The sequence below is a fragment of the Oncorhynchus tshawytscha genome, linkage group LG25 (assembly GCF_018296145.1).
Source record: "Oncorhynchus tshawytscha isolate Ot180627B linkage group LG25, Otsh_v2.0, whole genome shotgun sequence".
In the NCBI taxonomy this organism is placed as follows: Eukaryota; Metazoa; Chordata; class Actinopteri; order Salmoniformes; family Salmonidae; genus Oncorhynchus; species Oncorhynchus tshawytscha.
The window spans coordinates 46,256,836-46,279,335 of NC_056453.1; the positions used below are offsets into that span (position 1 = coordinate 46,256,836).

Here is a 22,500-nt window from a genome sequence, read left to right on the forward strand (position 1 = left end):
TCAGAGCGCCCCAGATCCTCAGAGCGCCCCAGAGCCTCAGAGCGCCCCAGAGCCTCCTCAGAGCGCCCCAGAGCCTCAGAGCGCCCCAGAGCCTCAGAGCGCCCCAGAGCCTCAGAGCGCCCCAGAGCCTCCTCAGAGCGAGCCTCAGAGCGCCCAGAGCCTCAGAGCGCCCCAGAGCCCAGCCCCCAGAGCCTCAGAGCGCCCCAGATCCTCAGAGCGCCCCAGCCCCAGAGCCTCAGAGCGCCCCAGATCCTCAGAGCGCCCCAGAGCCTCAGAGCGCCCCCCCCAGATCCTCAGAGCCTCCGCCCCCAGAGCGCCTCAGAGCGCCCCCAGAGCCTCCGAGCGCCCCAGAGCCTCCGAGCGCCCCCCCAGAGCCTCAGAGCGCCCCCAGAGCGCCTCAGAGCGCCCCAGAGCCTCAGAGCGCCCCCAGAGCCTCAGAGCGCCCCAGAGCCTCCGAGCGCCCCAGAGCCTCAGAGACCTGGCCGTGTAATCACCGTCAGTGTGGCTGTGTGTGACCCAGCGCCCAAAAGAGTGACTGTCCCTTCTCCTCGGCCCCAGCCCAGACCCAGTCACTAACTTACGGCTCAGCCAGAGTGGGTGGGTGAGGAGGGAGAGTCCATGTTAATACGTACTGATCCTGCAGTCTGGCCCAGCGAACCCTGGAGTGCACTCACATCGATACCAGTTATCACCATCCACACAGGTCCCACTGTTATAACTGGAGAGGAGGAGAGGAAGAGGAGAGAGGAGAGGAGGGAGGAGAGGAGAGGAGGGAGGGGAGGGGAGGAGGGAGGAGAGGAGGGGTGAGAGGGGAGGAGGGGTGAGAGGGGAGGAGGGAGGAGAGGAGAGAAGGGGTGAGAGGGGAGGGGGGTGAGAGGGGAGGAGGGGTGAGAAAAGAGAAGTGAGATAGGAGGGGGAGAGGAGAGGAGTGGTGAGGGGAGAGAAGGGGTGAGAGGGGAGGAGGGAGGAGAGAGAGAGGAGAGGAGAGGAGGGAGGAGAGGAGGGGTGAGAGGGGAGGAGAGGAGAGAAGGGGTGAGAGGGGAGGAGGGGTGAGAAAAGAGAAGTGCGATAGGAGGGGGAGAGGAGAGGAGGGGGAGAGAAGAGGAGGGGTGAGAAAGGAGAAGTGAGATAGGAGGGGTGAGAGGAGAGGAGGGAGAGAGACGGAGAGAGAGAGGGTTCGGTCTCATAACAACATCAAAACATCTTGGTCAAACTGAAGTCTCTCAGACTAGGTCCCAAAAGACACCCTTATCCTCTACATAGAGCCCAATGGGCCCTGGTCTAAAGTAATGTACTATGTAGGGAATAGGGAGCAATTTGGGACATATATCAAACTAGGAAGGGCAGGGGGATATCGATATCCAACATGACTAGTACTACCATAACTAGTACTACCATAACCAGTAATACCAGAACCAGTACTACCAGAACAAGTACTACAATAACTAGTACTACCATAACCAGTACTACCATAACTAGTACTACAATAACTAGTACTACCATAACTAGTACTATAATAACTAGTACAACCATAAGCAGTACTACCATACTAGTACTACAATAACTAGTACTACCATAACCAGTACTACCATAAACAGTACTACCATAAACAGTACTACCATAACCAGTACTACCATAACTAGTAATACCAGAACTAGTAATACCATAACTAGTAATACCATAACCAGTACTACCATAACTAGTACTACCATAACCAGTACTGCCATAACCAGTACTACCATAACTAGTACTACAATAACTAGTACTACCATAACTAGTACTATAATAACTAGTACAACCATAAGCAGTACTACCATACTAGTACTACAATAACTAGTACTACCATAACCAGTACTACCATAAACAGTACTACCATAAACAGTACTACCATAAACAGTACTACCATAACCAGTACTACCATAACTAGTAATACCAGAACTAGTAATACCATAACTAGTAATACCATAACCAGTACTACCATAACTAGTACTACCATAACCAGTACTGCCATAACCAGTACTACCATAACTAGTACTACAATAACTAGTACTACCATAACCAGTAATACCATAACCAGTAATACCATAACCAGTAATACCATAACTAGTACTACCATAACCAGTACTACCATAACCAGTACTACCATAACTAGTACTATCATAACCAGTACTACCATAACTAGTACTACCATAACCAGTACTACCATAACCAGTACTACCATAACTAGTACTACAATAACTAGTACTACCATAACCAGTAATACCATAACCAGTAATACCATAACCAGTAATACCATAACTAGTACTACCATAACCAGTACTACCATAACCAGTACTACCATAACTAGTACTATCATAACCAGTACTACCATAACCAGTACTACCATAACCAGTACTACAATAACTAGTACTACCAAAACTAGTACTACCATAACCAGTACTACCATAACCAGTACTACCACAACTAGTACTACCATAACCAGTACTACCATAACTAGTACTACCATAACCAGTAATACCATAACCAGCAATACCATAACTAGTACTACCATAACCAGTAATATCATAACCAGTACTACAATAACCAGTACTACCATAACCAGTACTACCATAACCAGTAATACCATAACCAGTACTACCATAACTAGTACTACCATAACCAGTAATACCATAACCAGTACTACCTTAACCAGTAATACCATAACCGGTAATACCATAACCTGAAAGACTGAAAGACTGAAAGAGAGAGACAGAGAGAGACTGAAAGAGAGAGACAGAGAGAGACTGAAAGAGAGAGAGACAGAGAGAGACAGAGAGAGACTGAAAGAGAGAGACAGAGAGAGACTGAAAGAGAGAGAGGCAGAGAGAGAGACTGAAAGAGAGAGACAGAGAGAGACTGAAAGAGAGAGAGACAGAGAGAGACTGAAAGAGAGAGACAGAGAGAGAGACTGAAAGAGAGAGACAGAGAGAGACTGAAAGAGAGAGAGACAGAGAGAGACTGAAAGAGAGAGACAGAGAGAGACTGAAAGAGAGAGAGACAGAGAGAGACTGAAAGAGAGAGAGGCAGAGAGAGAGACTGAAAGAGAGAGACAGAGAGAGACTGAAAGAGAGAGAGGCAGAGAGAGAGACTGAAAGAGAGAGACAGAGAGAGACTGAAAGAGAGAGACAGAGAGAGACTGAAAGAGAGAGAGGCAGAGAGAGACTGAAAGAGAGAGACAGAGAGAGACTGAAAGAGAGAGACAGAGAGAGACTGAAAGAGAGAGAGACTGAAAGAGAGAGAGGCAGAGAGAGAGACTGAAAGAGAGAGACAGAGAGAGACTGAAAGAGAGAGAGGCAGAGAGAGCCTGAAAGAGAGAGACAGAGAGAGACTGAAAGAGAGAGAGGCAGAGAGAGAGACTGTCCTTCCTAACCTCTGCAGCTCTTTCATTATAGTCTGTGTCCTCCTTCCTAACCACTATAGTCTATGTCCTCCTTCCTAACCACTATAGTCTGTGTCCTCCCTCCTAATCATTATAGTCTGCGTCCTCCTTCCTAACTATTATAGTCTGTGTCCTTCCTAATCATTATAGTCTGTGTCCTCATTCCTAACCATTATAGTCTGTGTCCTTCCTCACCATTATAGTCTGTGTCCTTCCTAACCACTATAGTCTGTCTCCTCCTTCCTAACCATTATAGTCTGTGTCCTTCCTAACCATTATAGTCTGTGTCCTTCCTAACCATTATAGTCTGTGTCCTCCTTCCTAACTATTATAGTCTGTGTCCTCCCTCCTAATCATTATAGTCTGTGTCCTCATTCCTAACCATTATAGTCTGTGTCCTTCCTAACCATTATAGTCTGTGTCCTCCTTCCTGACCACTATAGTCTGTGTCCTCCCTCCTAATCATTATAGTCTGCGTCCTCCTTCCTAACTATTATAGTCTGTGTCCTTCCTAATCATTATAGTCTGTGTCCTCATTCCTAACCATTATAGTCTGTGTCCTTCCTAACCATTATAGTCGGTGTCCTTCCTAACCATTATAGTCTGTGTCCTTCCTAACCATTATAGTCTGTGTCCTCCTTCCTAACTATTATAGTCTGTGTCCTCCCTCCTAATCATTATAGTCTGTGTCCTTCCTAACCTTTATAGTCTGTGTCCTTCTTAACCATTATAGTCTGTGTCCTCCCTCCTAACCATTATAGTCTGTGTCCTTCCTAACCATTATAGTCTGTGTCCTCCTTCCTAACTATTATAGTCTGTGTCCTCCTCCTAACCATTATAGTCTGTGTCCTTCCTAACCATTATAGTCTGTGTCCTCCTTCCCTAACCATTATAGTCTGTGTCCTCCTTCCTAACCACTATAGTCTGTGTCCTCCTTCCTAACCATTATAGTCTGTGTCCTCCTTCCTAACCATTATAGTCTGTGTCCTTCCTAACCATTATAGTCTGTGTCCTTCCTAACCATTATAGTCTGTGTCCTCCCTCCTAACCATTATAGTCTGTGTCCTCCTTCCTAACCATTATAGTCTGTGTCCTCCTTCCTAATCATTATAGTCTGTGTCCTCCTTCCTAACCATTATAGTCTGTGTCCTTCCTAACCACTATAGTCTGTGTCCTCATTCCTAACCATTATAGTCTGTGTCCTTCCTAACCATTATAGTCTGTGTCCTCCTTCCTGACCACTATAGTCTGTGTCCTCCCTCCTAATCATTATAGTCTGTGTCCTCCTTCCTAACCATTATAGTCTGTGTCCTCCTTCCTAATCATTATAGTCTGTGTCCTCCCTCCTAACCACTGTAGTCTGTGTCCTTCCTAACCACTATAGTCTGTGTCCTCATTCCTAACCATTATAGTCTGTGTCCTTCCTAACCATTATAGTCTGTGTCCTCCTTCCTAACCATTATAGTCTGTGTCCTCCCTAACCACTATAGTCTGTGTCCTTCCTAACCATTATAGTATGTGTCCTTCTTAACCATTATAGTCTGTGTCCTCCCTCCTAACCATTATAGTCTGTGTCCTTCCTAACCATTATAGTCTGTGTCCTCCTTCCTAACTATTATAGTCTGTGTCCTCCCTCCTAATCATTATAGTCTGTGTCCTTCCTAACCATTATAGTCTGTGTCCTCCTTCCTAACCACTATAGTCTGTGTCCTCCCTCCTAATCATTATAGTCTGCGTCCTCATTCCTAACCATTATAGTCTGTGTCCTCCCTCCTAACCATTATAGTTTGTGTCCTTCCTAACCATTAAAGTCTGTGTCCTTCCTAACCATTATAGTCTGTGTCCTCCTTCCTAACCACTATAGTCTGTGTCCTCCCTCCTAATCATTATAGTCTGCGTCCTCATTCCTAACCATTATAGTCTGTGTCCTCCCTCCTAACCATTATAGTTTGTGTCCTTCCTAACCATTAAAGTCTGTGTCCTTCCTAACCATTATAGTCTGTGTCCTCCTTCCTAACCACTATAGTCTGTGTCCTCCTTCCTAATCATTATAGTCTGTGTCCTTCCTAACCATTATAGTCTGTGCCCTTCCTAACCATTATAGTCTGTGTCCTTCCTAACCACTATAGTCTGTGTCCTTCCTAACCACTATAGTCTGTGCCCTTCCTAACCACTATAGTCTGTGCCCTTCCTAACCACTATAGTCTGTGTCCTTCCTAACCACTATAGTCTGTGTCCTTCCTAACCATTATAGTCTGTGTCTTCCTTCCTAACCATTATAGTCTGTGTCCTCCTTCCAAACCATTATAGTCTGTGTCCTTCCTAACCATTATAGTCTGTGTCCTTCCTAACCATTATAGTCTGTGTCCTTCCTAACCATTATAGTCTGTGTCCTTCGTAACCATTATAGTCTGTGTCCTCCTTCCTAACAATTATAGTCTGTGTCCTCCTTCCTAACCATTATAGTCTGTGTCCTCCTTCCTAACCATTATAGTCTGTGTCCTTCCTAACCATTATAGTCTGTGTCCTTCCTAACCATTATAGTCTGTGTCCTTCCTAACCACTATAGTCTGTGTCCTCCTTCCTAACCATTATAGTCTGTGTCCTTCCTAACTATTATAGTCTGTGTCCTTCCTAACTATTATAGTCTGTGTCCTTCCTAACCATTATAGTCTGTGTCCTCCTTCCTAACCATTATAGTCTGTGTCCTCCTTCCTCCCGAAGGATTGGAAAGCTGCCGCAGTCATCCCCCTCTTCAAAGGGGGAGACACCCTGGACCCAAACTGTTACAGACCTATATCCATCCTGCCCTGCCTCTCTAAGGTCTTCGAAAGCCAAGTCAACAAATAGGTCACTGACCATCTCGAATCCCACCGTACCATCTCCGCTGTGCAATCTGGTTTCCGAGCCGGTCACGGGTGCACCTCAGCCACGCTCAAGGTACTAACGATATCATAACCGCCATCGATAAAAGACAGTACTGTGCAGCCATCTTCATCGACCTTGCCAAGGCTTTCGACTCTGTCAATCACCTTATTCTTATCGGCAGACTCAGTAGCCTCGGTTTTTCTGATGACTGCCTTGCCTGGTTCACCAACTACTTTGCAGACAGAGTTCAGTGGGTCAAATCGGAGGGCATGCTGTCCGGTCCCGGCAGTCTCTATGGGGGTGCCACAGGGTTCAATTCCCGGGCCGACTCTTTTCTCTGTATATATCAATGATGTTGCTCTTGCTGCGGGCGGTTCCCTGATCCACCTCTACGCAGACGACACCATTCTGTATACTTCCGACACGTCCTTGGACACTGTGCTATCTAACCTCCAAACGAGCTTCAATGCCATACAACACTCCTTCCGTGGCCTCCAACTGCTCTTAAACGCTGGTAAAACCAAATGCAATGTTTTCAACCGTTCGCTGCCTGCACCTGCACGCCTGACTAGCATCACCACCCTGGATGGTTCCGACCTAGAATATGTGGACATCTATAAGTACCTAGGTGTCTGGCTAGACTGTAAACTCTCCTTCCAGACTCATATCAAACATCTCCAATCGAAAATCAAATCAAGAGTCGGCTTTCTATTCCGCAACAAAGCCTCCTTCACTCACGTCGCCAAACTTACCCTAGTAAAACTGACTATCCTACCGATCCTCGACTTCGGCGATGTCATCTACAAAATAGCTTCCAATACTCTACTCAGCAAACTGAATGCAGTTTATCACAGTGCCATCCGTTTTGTTACTAAAGCACCTTCTACCACCCACCACTGCGACTTGTATGCTCTAGTCGGCTGGCCCTCGCTACATATTTGTCGCCAGACCCACTGGCTCCAGGTCATCTACAAGTCCATGCTAGGTAAAGCTCCGCCTTATCTCAGTTCACTGGTCACGATGGCAACACGCACCCGTAGCACGCGCTCCAGCAGGTGTATCTCACTGATCATCCCTAAAGCCAACACCTCATTTGGCCGCCTTTCATTCCAGTTCTCTGCTGCCTGTGACTGGAACGAATTGCAAATATCGCTGAAGTTGGAGATTTTATCTCCCTCACCAACTTCAAACATCTGCTATCTGAGCAGCTAACCGATCGCTGCAGCTGTACATAGTCTATCGGTAAAAAGCCCACCCAATTGTACCTACCTCATCTCCATACTGTTTTTATTTATTTACTTTTATGCTCTTTTGCACACCAATATCTCTACCTGTACATGACCATCTGATCATTTATCACTCCAGTGTTAATCTGCAAAATTGTAATTATTCGCCTACCTCCTCATGCCTTTTGCACACAATGTATATAGACTCTCTTTTTTTCTACTGTGTTATTGACTTGTTAATTGTTTACTCCATGTGTAACTCTGTGTTGTCTGTTCACACTGCTATGCTTTATCTTGGCCAGGTCGCAGTTGTAAATGAGAACTTGTTCTCAACTAGCTTACCTGGTTAAATAAAGGTGAAATAAAAAAAAATCATATACATTTTTTAAATTTTTTTTTAAACACTATAGTCTGTGTCCTTCCTAACCATTATAGTATGTGTCCTCCTTCCTAACCAGTATAGTCTGTGTCCTTCCTAACCACTATAGTCTGTGTCCTCCTTCCTAATCATTATAGTCTGTGTCCTTCCTAACCAATATAGTCTGTTTCCTTCCAAACCATTATAGTCTTTGTCCTCCTTCCTAACCATTATAGTCTGTGTCCTCCTTCCTAACCATTATAGTCTGTGTCCTCCTTCCTAACCATTATAGTATGTGTCCTCCTTCCTAACCATTATAGTCTTTGTCCTCCTTCCTAACCATTATAGTCTGTGTCCTCCTTCCTAACCATTATAGTATGTGTCCTCCTTCCTAACCATTATAGTCTGTGTCCTCCTTCCTAACCATTATAGTCTGTGTCCTCCTTCCTAACCATTATAGTATGTGTCCTCCTTCCTAACCATTATAGTCTTTGTCCTCCTTCCTAACCATTATAGTCTGTGTCCTCCTTCCTAACCATTATAGTATGTGTCCTCCTTCCTAACCATTATAGTCTGTGTCCTCCCTCCTAATCATTATAGTCTGTGTCCTCCTTCCTAACCATTATAGTCTGTGTCCTTCCTAACCACTATAGTCTGTGTCATTCCTAACCATTATAGTATGTGTCCTCCTTCCTAACCATTATAGTCTGTGTCCTCCCTCCTAACCATTATAGTCTGTGTCCTTCCTAACCATTATAGTCTGTGTCCTCCCTCCTAACCATTATAGTCTGTGTCCTTCCTAACCACTATAGTCTGTGTCATTCCTAACCATTATAGTATGTGTCCTCCTTCCTAACCATTATAGTCTGTGTCCTCCTTCCTAACCATTATAGTCTGTAAAGGGAATAGGGTGCCATCTTGGATGCAGAACTCAAATGTTCTGGTCAGAAAGAGAGAGACAGACAGACAGAGAGAGAACCTGCATGTGAGAAACTTCATTACAGACTGCAGAATAAACCTGGGTTCAAATACTATTCGGCATCATTTGAAATAATATATCTGGGCCAGAACCCACCCATCTGGCAGACTATAGAAAATGTTTAAATATTTGGTATGGTGCAAAGTAGAGGAACACCTTGTTCTGATCTGTCTTGTCTGAAATGTGTTCCACTTACCATGGGTGGGGATTACAGTCGTTGGTATCTGGAAAAAAGAGAGAGGAGTTATTTTCACACGCATGTGGAGAGAGGGAGAGAGAGAGAGAGAGAGAGAGAGAGAGAGAGGGAGAGAGGGAGAGAGGGAGAGAGCGAGAGAGCGAGAGAGAGCGAGAGAGAGACAGAGAGAGACAGAGAGAGAGACAGAGAGACAGAGAGAGAGACAGAGAGACAGAGAGAGAGAGAGAGACAGAGAGAGACAGAGAGAGAGAGAGACAGAGAGAGACAGAGAGAGAGAGAGAGACAGAGAGAGAGAGACAGAGAGAGAGAGAGAGAGAGAGAGAGAGAGAGACAGAGAGAGAGAGACAGAGAGAGAGAGAGAGAGAGAGAGAGAGAGAGAGACAGAGAGAGAGACAGAGAGAGAGACAGAGAGAGAGAGAGAGACAGAGAGAGAGAGAGGGAGACAGCGAAAGAGAGATAGACAGACAGAGACAGAGAGAGACATGAGTGTCCAGAGGTTGTGTTAGCGTGCTGTCTTGTCATGTTTGGCGCCACACGGCCTGGGTTATTAAACACCGTGGCCTCTTGCCCTGCTAACAAGGAGCAGGGCCTACACCCCCGCTTATACCCCCACACACCCCCCGCTTATACCCCCATACACCCCCTGCTTATACCCCCACACCCCTGCTCACACCCCATACACCCACGCCCCTACCCCCACACACCCCGCCCCTACCCCCATACACCCCCGCCCCTATCCCCATACACCCCCGCCCTATCCCCATACACCCACGCCCCTATCCCCATACACCCACGCCCCTATCCCCCATACACCCCCGCCCTACCCCCATACACCCCCGCCCTATCCCCATACACCCCGCCCCTATCCCCATACACCCACGCCCCTATCCCCACACACCCCCGCCCCTACCCCCATACACCCACGCCCTATCCCCATACACCCCCCCCCCTATCTCCATACACCCCCGCCCTATCCCCATACACCCCCGCCCTATCCCCATACACCCCCGCCCCTATCCCCATACACCCCGCCCCTATCCCCATACACCCCGCCCCTATCCCCATACACCCCGCCCCTATCCCCATACACCCCGCCCCTATCCCCATACACCCCTACGCCCCTATCCCCACACACCCCGCCCTATCCCCATACACCAACGCCCCTATCCCCATACACCAACGCCCCTATCCCCATACATCCCGCCCCTATCCCCATACACCCCTGCCCCTATCCCCATACACCCCTGCCCCTACCCCCACACACCCCGCCCCTACCCCCATACACCCACGCCCTATCCCCATACACCCTGCCCCTACCCCCATACACCCACGCCCCTACCCCCATACACCCCGCCCTACCCCCCCCATCCACCCACGCCCCCCATCCTCCCCCCATCCAGAACCCTACCTCCCCCATCCAGAACCCTGCTCCTCCCCATCCAGAATCCTGCTCCTCCCCCATCCAGAACCCTGCTCCCCCCATCCAGAATCCTGCCTCCCCATTCAGAACCCTGCTCCCCCCCATCCAGAACCCTGCTCCCCCCATCCAGAATCCTGCCCCCCCCATTCAGAACCCTGCTCCTCCCCCGTCCAGAACCCTGCTCCTATATGGTGGTTGGCAACCAACTTTAAGGTGCATTACAACCACCAACTGGACTGGAGTGTGGACAGTTCATCTTTCAATCACCCATGTGGGTATATGCTCCTAAAAACCAATAAGGAGATGAGAGAGACGGGACTTGCAGCGCGATCAAGGGTAATAAATAGAACCAAGTTGTATTTGAGCGACGTGGCCACGCAGACGACGATTACGCCCGTTGATGACCAACAGTTTGGATTCAATTATTGAATAACGTGTACATTTATTTCAAAATGCGAGAGTTAAGGCCCCCCCTCCCTCATCCACAACAATAATGCCCCCTCCCCCATCCCCAACCTTAAGCCCCACCCCTCCCCCATTCTCAAGGCCATCTTCCTCTAAGCAGGGAACACAGGGAGTGATAGAACAGGTAGGACAGAAGACCTGTGTTGTATACCCACTCTGTTTACAGGTGTCTCCCTCCCAGCCCTCCTTGCAGACGCAGGTGAAGGAGTCCCCAATGGTCACACATGTTCCCCCGTACTGACAGGGGTTAGGAAGACAGCTGCTGTTCTTAGCTAGAGGAGGATGAGAGGTGAGTCAGTAGCATTAGTTCATCTGGGTCAAATTCAGCTAAACGTTTAAAAACATTGTGCAACAAAGAAGCGAAAGCAAGTGTGTCCTATTAGATGAGTTGAAATAAAATCCTAACAGCCTGGTTAGTGCCTATTGGTCTAGAGCCAGGGGAGGGAGGAGGGGACTAACACAGCTATATTACAGGTAGCCCCTCCCTCCCAGACTAACTCACCTATATTACAGGTCGCCCCTCCCTCACCCAGACTAACTCACCTATATTACAGGTCGCCCCTCCCCCACCCAGACTAACTCACCTATATTACAGGTAGCCCCCTCCCCCCACCCAGACTTACTCACCTATATTACAGGTAGGCCCCTCCCACCCAGACTTACTCACCTATATTACAGGTAGCCACTCCCCCCACCCAGACTAACTCACCTATATTGCAGGTAGCCCCTCCCACCCACCCAGACTTACTCACCTATATTACAGGTAGGCCCCTCCCACCCAGACTAACTCACCTATATTACAGGTAGCCCCTCCCACCCAGACTAACTCACCCATATTACAGGTAGCCCCTCCCACCCACCCAGACTAACTCACCTATATTACAGGTAGCCCCTCCCACCCACCCAGACTAACTCACCTATATTGCAGGTAGCCCCTCCCTCCCACCCAGACTAACTCACCTATATTACAGGTAGCCCCTCCCACCCACCCAGACTAACTCACCTATATTACAGGTCGCCCCTCCCACCCACCCAGACTAACTCACCTATATTACATTACAGGTAGCCCCTCCCCCCTCCCACCCAGACTAACTCACCTATATTACAGGTAGCCCCTCCCTCCCACCCAGACTAACTCACCTATATTACAGGTAGCCCCTCCCATCCAGACTAACTCACCTATATTACAGGCAGCCCCTCCCTCCCACCCAGACTAACTCACCTATATTACAGGTAGCCCCTCCCTCCCTCCCACCCAGACTAACTCACCTATATTACAGGTAGCCCCTCCCACCCAGACTAACTCACCTATATTACAGGTAGCCCCTCCCTCCCACCCAGACTAACTCACCTATATTACAGGTAGCCCCTCCCACCCAGACTAACTCACCTATATTACAGGTAGCCCCTCCCTCCCACCCAGACTAACTCACCTATATTACAGGTAGCCCCTCCCTCCCACCCAGACTAACTCACCTATATTACAGGTAGCCCCTCCCACCCAGACTAACTCACCTATATTACAGGTAGCCCCTCCCACCCAGACTAACTCACCTATATTACAGGTAGCCCCTCCCACCCAGACTAACTCACCATATTACAGGTAGCCCCTCCCACCCACCCAGACTAACTGACCTATATTGCAGGTAGCCCCCTCCCTCCCACCCAGACTAACTCACCTATATTACAGGTAGCCCCTCCCACCCACCCAGACTAACTCACCTATATTACAGGTCGCCCCTCCCACCCACCCAGACTAACTCACCTATATTACAGGTAGCCCCTCCCTCCCACCCAGACTAACTCACCTATATTACAGGTAGCCCCTCCCTCCCAGACTAACTCACCTATTTTACAGGCAGCCCCTCCTCCCACCCAGACTAACTCACCTATATTACATTACAGGTAGCCCCTCCCTCCCTCCCACCCAGACTAACTCACCTATATTACAGGTAGCCCCCTCCCACCCAGACTAACTCACCTATATTACAGGTAGCCCCCTCCCACCCAGACTAACTCACCTATATTACAGGTAGCCCCTCCCACCCAGACTAACTCACCTATATTACAGGTAGCCCCTCCCATCCAGACTAACTCACCTATATTACAGGTAGCCCCTCCCTCCCACCCAGACTAACTCACCTATATTACAGGTAGCCCCTCCCCTCCCACCCAGACTAACTCACCTATATTACAGGTAGCCCCTCCCACCCAGACTAACTCACCTATATTACAGGTAGCCCCTCCCACCCACCCAGACTAACTCACCTATATTACAGGTAGGCCCCTCCCACCCAGACTAACTCACCTATATTACAGGTAGCCCCTCCCACCCACCCAGACTAACTCACCTATATTACAGGTAGCCCCTCCCACCCACCCAGACTAACTCACCTATATTACAGGGTAGCCCTCTCCCTCCCACCCAGACTAACTCACCTATATTACAGGTAGCCCCTTCCCCCCACCCAGACTAACTCACCTATATTACAGGTAGCCCCCTCCCTCCCTCCCACCCAGACTAACTCACCTATATTACAGGTAGCCCCCTCCCCACCCAGACTAACTCACCTATATTACAGGTAGCCCCTCCCACCCAGACTAACTCACCTATATTACAGGTAGCCCCTCCCCCCACCCAGACTAACTCACCTATATTACAGGTAGCCCCTCCCATCCAGACTAACTCACCTATATTACAGGTAGCCCCTCCCTCCCACCCAGACTAACTCACCTATATTACAGGTAGCCCCTCCCTCCCACCCAGACTAACTCACCTATATTACAGGTAGCCCCTCCCACCCAGACTAACTCACCTATATTACAGGTAGCCCCTCCCTCCCACCCAGACTAACTCACCTATATTACAGGTAGCCCCCCTCCCACCCAGACTAACTCACCTATATTACAGGTAGCCCCCTCCCACCCAGACTAACTCACCTATTTTACAGGTAGCCCCTCCCACCCAGACTAACTCACCTATATTACAGGTAGCCCCTCCCACCCAGACTAACTCACCTATATTACAGGTAGCCCCTCCCTCCCACCCAGACTAACTCACCTATATTACAGGTAGCCCCTCCCTCCCACCCAGACTAACTCACCTATATTACAGGTAGCCCCTCCCCCACCCCAGACTAACTCACCTATATTACAGGTAACTCCCTCCCACCCACCCAGACTAACTCACCTATATTACAGGTAGCCCCTCCCTCCCACCCAGACTAACTCACCTATATTACAGGTAGCCCCTCCCCACCCAGACTAACTCACCTATATTACAGGTAGCCCCTCCCTCCCACCCAGACTAACTCACCTATATTACAGGTAGCCCCTCCCTCCCACCCAGACTAACTCACCTATATTACAGGTCGCCCCTCCCACCCACCCAGACTAACTCACCTATATTACAGGTAGCCCTCTCCCTCCCACCCAGACTAACTCACCTATATTACAGGTAGCCCCTCCCACCCAGACTAACTCACCTATATTACAGGCAGCCCCTCCCCACCCAGACTAACTCACCTATATTACAGGTAGCCCCCCCCCCTCCCACCCAGACTAACTCACCTATATTACAGGTAGCCCCTCCCACCCAGACTAACTCACCTATATTACAGGTAGCCCCTCCCACCCAGACTAACTCACCTATATTACAGGTAGGCCCTCCCATCCAGACTAACTCACCTATATTACAGGTAGCCCCTCCCTCCCACCCAGACTAACTCACCTATATTACAGGTAGCCCCTCCCTCCCACCCAGACTAACTCACCTATATTACAGGTAGCCCCTCCCACCCAGACTAACTCACCTATATTACAGGTAGCCCCCTCCCACCCACCCAGACTAACTCACCTATATTACAGGTAGGCCCCTCCCACCCAGACTAACTCACCTATATTACAGGTAGCCCCTCCCTCCCACCCAGACTAACTCACCTATATTACAGGTAGCCCCTCCCACCCACCCAGACTAACTCACCTATATTACAGGTAGCCCCTCCCTCCCACCCAGACTAACTCACCTATATTACAGGTAGCCCCTCCCCCCACCCAGACTAACTCACCTATATTACAGGTAGCCCCTCCCACCCACCCAGACTAACTCACCTATATTACAGGTAGCCCCTCCCTCCCACCCAGACTAACTCACCTATATTACAGGTAGCCCCTCCCTCCCACCCAGACTAACTCACCTATATTACAGGTAGCCCCCTCCCCCCACCCAGACTAACTCACCTATATTACAGGTAGCCCCCTCCCTCCCACCCAGACTAACTCACCTATATTACAGGTAGCCCCCCCTCCCACCCAGACTAACTCACCTATATTACAGGTAGCCCTCCTCCACCCAGACTAACTCACCTATATTACAGGTAGCCCCTCCCACCCAGACTAACTCACCTATATTACAGGTAGCCCCTCCCACCCAGACTAACTCACCTATATTACAGGTAGCCCCTCCCATCCAGACTAACTCACCTATATTACAGGTAGCCCCTCCCTCCCACCCAGACTAACTCACCTATATTACAGGTAGCCCCTCCCTCCCACCCAGACTAACTCACCTATATTACAGGTAGCCCCTCCCACCCAGACTAACTCACCTATATTACAGGTAGCCCCCTCCCCCCCACCCAGACTAACTCACCTATATTACAGGTAGCCCCTCCCACCCAGACTAACTCACCTATTTTACAGGTAGCCCCCCTCCCACCCAGACTAACTCACCTATATTACAGGTAGCCCCTCCCATCCAGACTAACTCACCTATATTACAGGTAGCCCCCTCCACCCACCCAGACTAACTCACCTATATTACAGGTAGCCCCTCCCTCCCACCCAGACTAACTCACCTATATTACAGGTAGCCCCTCCCACCCAGACTAACTCACCTATATTACAGGTAGCCCCTCCCACCCAGACTAACTCACCTATTTTACAGGTAGCCCCTCCCATCCAGACTAACTCACCTATATTACAGGTAGCCCCTCCCCCACCCAGACTAACTCACCTATATTACAGGTAGCCCCTCCCACCCAGACTAACTCACCTATATTACAGGTAGCCCCTCCCACCCAGACTAACTCACCTATATTACAGGTAGCCCCTCCCATCCAGACTAACTCACCTATATTACAGGTAGCCCCCCCCACCCAGACTAACTCACCTATTTTACAGGTAGCCCCTCCCACCCAGACTAACTCACCTATATTACAGGTAGCCCCTCCCACCCAGACTAACTCACCTATATTACAGGTAGCCCCTCCCCCACCCAGACTAACTCACCTATATTACAGGTAGCCCCTCCCTCCCACCCAGACTAACTCACCTATATTACAGGTAGCCCCCTCCCTCCCACCCAGACTAACTCACCTATATTACAGGTAGCCCCTCCCACCACCCAGACTAACTCACCTATATTACAGGTCGCCCCCTCCCTCCCACCCACCCAGACTAACTCACCTATATTACAGGTAGCCCTCTCCCTCCCACCCAGACTAACTCACCTATATTACAGGTAGCCCCTCCCTCCCCAGACTAACTCACCTATATTACAGGCAGCCCCTCCCTCCCACCCAGACTAACTCACCTATATTACAGGTAGCCCCTCCCTCCCTCCCACCCAGACTAACTCACCTATATTACAGGTAGCCCCTCCCACCCAGACTAACTCACCTATATTACAGGTAGCCCCTCCCACCCAGACTAACTCACCTATATTACAGGTAGCCCCTCCCATCCAGACTAACTCACCTATATTACAGGTAGCCCCTCCCTCCCACCCAGACTAACTCACCTATATTACAGGTAGCCCCCTCCCTCCCACCCAGACTAACTCACCTATATTACAGGTAGCCCCTCCCACCCAGACTAACTCACCTATATTACAGGTAGCCCCTCCCACCCACCCAGACTAACTCACCTATATTACAGGTAGGCCCCTCCCACCCAGACTAACTCACCTATATTACAGGTAGCCCCTCCCACCCAGACTAACTCACCTATATTACAGGTAGCCCCCCCCACCCACCCAGACTAACTCACCTATATTGCAGGTAGCCCCCTCCCTCCCACCCAGACTAACTCACCTATATTACAGGTAGCCCCTCCCCCCACCCAGACTAACTCACCTATATTACAGGTCGCCCCTCCCACCCACCCAGACTAACTCACCTATATTACAGGTAGCCCTCTCCCTCCCACCCAGACTAACTCACCTATATTACAGGTAGCCCCTACCTCCCACCCAGACTAACTCACCTATATTACAGGTAGCCCCTCCCCCCACCCAGACTAACTCACCTATATTACAGGTAGCCCCCTCCCTCCCTCCCACCCAGACTAACTCACCTATATTACAGGTAGCCCCCTCCCACCCACCCAGACTAACTCACCTATATTACAGGTAGCCCCTCCCACCCAGACTAACTCACCTATATTACAGGTAGCCCCTCCCACCCAGACTAACTCACCTATATTACAGGTAGCCCCTCCCACCCAGACTAACTCACCTATATTACAGGTAGCCCCTCCCATCCAGACTAACTCACCTATATTACAGGTAGCCCCTCCCTCCCACCCAGACTAACTCACCTATATTACAGGTAGCCCCCTCCCTCCCACCCAGACTAACTCACCTATATTACAGGTAGCCCCTCCCACCCAGACTAACTCACCTATATTACAGGTAGCCCCTCCCTCCCACCCAGACTAACTCACCTATATTACAAGTAGGCCCCTCCCACCCAGACTAACTCACCTATATTACAGGTAGCCCCTCCCACCCAGACTAACTCACCTATATTACAGGTAGCCCCCTCCCTCCCACCCAGACTAACTCACCTATATTGCAGGTAGCCCCCTCCCTCCCACCCAGACTAACTCACCTATATTACAGGTAGCCCCTCCCCCCACCCAGACTAACTCACCTATATTACAGGTCGCCCCTCCCACCCACCCAGACTAACTCACCTATATTACAGGTAGCCCTCTCCCTCCCACCCAGACTAACTCACCTATATTACAGGTAGCCCCTACCTCCCACCCAGACTAACTCACCTATATTACAGGTAGCCCCCTTCCCCCACCCAGACTAACTCACCTATATTACAGGTAGCCCCCTCCCTCCCTCCCACCCAGACTAACTCACCTATATTACAGGTAGCCCCTCGCCCACCCAGACTAACTCACCTATATTACAGGTAGATCCCTCCCACCCAGACTAACTCACCTATATTACAGGTAGCCCCCTCCCACCCAGACTAACTCACCTATATTACAGGTAGCCCCTCCCACCCAGACTAACTCACCTATATTACAGGTAGCCCCTCCCCCATCCAGACTAACTCACCTATATTACAGGTAGCCCCTCCCTCCCACCCAGACTAACTCACCTATATTACAGGTAGCCCCTCCCTCCCACCCAGACTAACTCACCTATATTACAGGTAGCCCCTCCCCCACCCAGACTAACTCACCTATATTACAGGTAGCCCCCTCCCTCCCACCCAGACTAACTCACCTATATTACAGGTAGCCCCTCCCATCCAGACTAACTCACCTATATTACAGGTAGCCCCCTCCCACCCAGACTAACTCACCTATTTTACAGGTAGCCCCTCCCACCCAGACTAACTCACCTATATTACAGGTAGCCCCTCCCATCCCAGACTAACTCACCTATATTACAGTTAGCCCCTCCCTCCCACCCAGACTAACTCACCTATATTACAGGTAGCCCCCTCCCTCCCACCCAGACTAACTCACCTATATTACAGGTAGCCCCTCCCACCCAGACTAACTCACCTATATTACAGGTAGCCCCCTCCCTCCCACCCAGACTAACTCACCTATATTACAGGTAGCCCCTCCCACCCAGACTAACTCACCTATATTACACGTAGCCCCCTCCCATCCAGGGGAACACTTGCACTGGAAGGTGTCTCCCTCATCATGACATGTCCCTCCGTTGTTACAGTTAACCTCGTCACACTGGCTCTCACCTGGAGACACACACATGATTAAAACCAAGCTTTCATAACACACACATATACAGTACACACACACACCTGGGTGAATACCTCCACCCATCAGCACGTTTTGTGTTTCTGCTCTTCTGCACCCCAGTATCTCTAATTACACATCTTCATCTATCACTCCAGTGTTAATTTGCTAAATTGTAATTACTTCACAACTATTGGCCTATTTATTGCCTTACCTCCTTACTCCATTTGCACACACTGTATATAGATTTTTCCTATTGTGTTATTGACTGTACGTTTGTTTATTCCATGTGTAACTGGCCTCCCTGGTTAAATAAAGGTGAAATAAAAAAATAACAAATAGAAATGTGCTCGGGTGTTTGTAGAACAGAAAGAATGGGCGGGGAGAGACTGTGTCCTTACGGGAGTGGCAGGTCTTCCCCTTCCAGCCGTTCATACACTCACAGAAGAAATCAGTCACCAGGTCTCGACATGTTCCTCCATTATGACATGGACTAGTGCTGCAGTCATCTATATCTGTAGGAGAGGAGGAGAAGGAGGAGGAGGAGGAGGGAGGAAGATGGGGAGAGGAGGGAGGAGGAGAGGGAGAGGAGGAGGAGGGAGGGAGGAGGGAGGGAGGAGAGAGGGAGAGGGGGAGGAGGAGGGGGAGAGGAGGGGGATAAGGAGAGGTAGAGGAGGGGGAGAAGGAGAGGGAGAGGAGGGGGGGGAGGAGGAGAGGGAGAGGGGGGAGGAGGAGAGGGGGGAGGGGGAGGGAGGAGGGGGAGGGGAGGGGGAGGGGGAGGGAGGGGCAGGATGGGGCGGAGGAGAGGGACACGAGGGGGAGGAGGAGGAGGAGGAGAGGGGACAGGAGGGGGAGGAGGAGGAGGAGAGAGGAGGGGGAGAAGGAGAGGAGGGGGGAGAAGGAGAGGGAGAGGAGGGGGAGAGGGGAGAGGAGGGAGGGGGAGAGGAGGGAGGGGGAGAGGGAGAGGGGGAGGAGGAGGAGAGGAGGAGGGGGAGGAGAGGGGCAGGACGGGAGAGGAGGAGAGGGACAGGAGGGGGAGGAGGAGAGCGAGAGAGAGGACAGGCAGAGTCAAACCAGTCAGGTTAAATCACCACCTCCACATCAGGGATCATTAACTAGATTCAGCCACAGGCCAATATTATCTGGAGCTGATGGTCGGGGGGCCAGAACATCATTTTCGGGGGGCCAGAACATTATCTTGCAAATTGACTGCAAGAATCGCAAACAGATATAATATTTGACTAAAACATAACATTTCAAACCTGGCTTAAATGTGTATACGATCTCTCTATTATGGAGTAAACAGACTAACAATGTATCAGTTGCAGCTAATTTACTGCTGTTTTAACCTTTTGCGTGTAGGGGGCAGTATTTTCATATTTGGCTACAAAACGTACCCATTTGAAACTGCCTATTTCTCAGCCACAGAAACTAGAATATGCATATAATTGTCAGATTAGGATAGAAAACACTATAAAGTTTCCAAAACTGTAAAAACATTGTCTGTGAGTATATCAGTACTGATATTGCAGGCGAAACCCTGAGGAAAATCCAATCAGGAAGTGCCTCTTATTTCGAAACCTCTCTGTTCCTATGCATGCCTATCCTCCATTTAAAGGGATATCAACCAGATTCCTTTTTCTATGGCTTCCCTATGGTGTCAACAGTCTTTAGACATAGTTTCAGGCTTTTATTTTGAAAAATGAGCGTGAAAGATCACATTGTGTAAGTGGATAGGTGGGGGCTGTCAGAGTGAGTTTTGCGGTACAGAATAAAGCGGCCATTGCTTCTCCCGGAGTTATTGAAAAACCTACACACTCCGTTGATATATTATCGAATATATATTTTAAAAACAACCTGAGTATTGATTATAAAAAACTTTGACATGTTTCTGTGGACATTTATGGATATTATTTGGAATATACGTCTGCGTTGTCGTGACCGCTCTTTCCTGTGGATTTCTGAACATAACGCAACAAACAAACGGAGCTATTTTGGGTATAAAAATCATCTTTATGGAACAAAAGGAACATTTGTTGTGTAACTGGGAGTCTCGTGAGTGAAAACATCCGAAGATCATCAAAGGTAAACGATTAATTTGATTGGTTTTCTGATTTTCATGCCCTAGCTACTTAATGCTTAGTGTACGTAATGTTATATTATCGATAAACTTACACAGACGCTTGGATTGCTTTCGCTGTAAAGCAGAATTTCCAAATCTGAGATGACAGGTGGATTAACAAAAGGCTAAATTGTGTTTTGCAATATTGCACTTGTGATTTCATGAATATTAATATTTTTTAGTAATATTATTTGACCGCTATGCTATTCAGCGGTTGCTGACGAAAATTATCCCATTAACGGGAAGGGTAGCATCAAGAAAATTAACGTCCGTGGGCCTCCAACTGGGAAACCCTGCTCTATGTATGCACCGTGGGCCTCCAGTTTGTAAACCCTGCTCTACTGTATGCACCGTGGGCCTCCAGTTTGTAAACCCTGCTCTACGTAAAGGGCATATTTACATGTAGTGATCTACTCATTGAAATACACTGCTCAAAAAAATATAGGGAACACTAAAATAACACATCCTAGATCTGAATGAATGAAATATTCTTATTAAATACTTTTTCTTTACATAGTTGAATGTGCTGACAACAAAATCACACAAATTATCAATGGAAATAAAATTTATCAACCCATGGAGGTCTGGATTTGGAGTCACACTCAAAATTAAAGTGGAAATCCACACTACAGGCTGATCCAACTTTGATGTAATGTCCTTAAAACAAGTCCAAATGAGGCTCAGTAGTGTGTGTGGCCTCCACATGCCTGAATTACCTCCCTACAATGCCTGGTCATGCTCCTGATGAGGTGGCGGATGGTCTCCTGAGGGATCTCCTCCCAGACCTGGACTAAAGCATCCGCCAACTCCTGGACAGTCTGTGGTGCAACGTGGCATTGATGGATGGAGCGAGACATGATGTCCCAGATGTGATCAATTGGATTCAGGTCTGGGGGACGGGCGGGCCAGTCCATAGCATCAATGCCTTCCTTTTGCAGGAACTGCTGACACACTCCAGCCACATGAGGTCTAGCATTGTCTTGCATTAGGAGGAACCCAGGGCCAACCACACCAGCATATGGTCTCACAAGGGGTCTGAGGATCTCATCTCGGTACCTAATGGCAATCAGGCTACCTCTGGCGAGCACATGGAGGGCTGTGCGGCCTCCCAAAGAAATGCCACCCCACACCATGACTGACCCACCGCCAAACCAGTCATGCTGGAGGATGTTGCAGGCAGCAGAACGTTCTCCACGGCGTCTCCAGACTGTCACGTCTGTCACATGTGCTCAGTGTGAACCTGCTTTCATCTGTGAAGAGCACAGGGCGCCAGTGGCGAATTTGTCAATCTTGGTGTTCTCTGGCAAATGCCAAACGTCCTGCACGGTGTTGGGCTGTAAGCACAACCCCCACCTGTGGATGTCGGGCCCTCATACCACACTCATGGAGTCTGTTACTGACCGTTTGAGCAGACACATGCACATTTGTGGCCTGCTGGAGG

At 49.2% G+C, this 22,500-nt stretch overlaps 1 protein-coding gene across 2 annotated transcripts in view; it reads right to left on the reverse strand.

Moving 5' to 3' along the window:
* LOC112238597 (protein jagged-1b) overlaps window positions 1–22,500 on the reverse strand; it is a 162,985-nt gene that overhangs the window by 35,515 nt on the left and 104,970 nt on the right. For both annotated transcript variants that reach the window (XM_042305797.1, XM_042305798.1), the window contains exons 16-20: window positions 19,339–19,452; window positions 18,823–18,936; window positions 11,086–11,202; window positions 9,046–9,073; window positions 633–718 (exon numbers count right to left, since the gene is read on the reverse strand). In XM_042305797.1, the coding sequence (XP_042161731.1) occupies window positions 633–718; window positions 9,046–9,073; window positions 11,086–11,202; window positions 18,823–18,936; window positions 19,339–19,452 (459 nt within the window). The remainder of the gene's footprint in view (window positions 1–632; window positions 719–9,045; window positions 9,074–11,085; window positions 11,203–18,822; window positions 18,937–19,338; window positions 19,453–22,500) is intronic.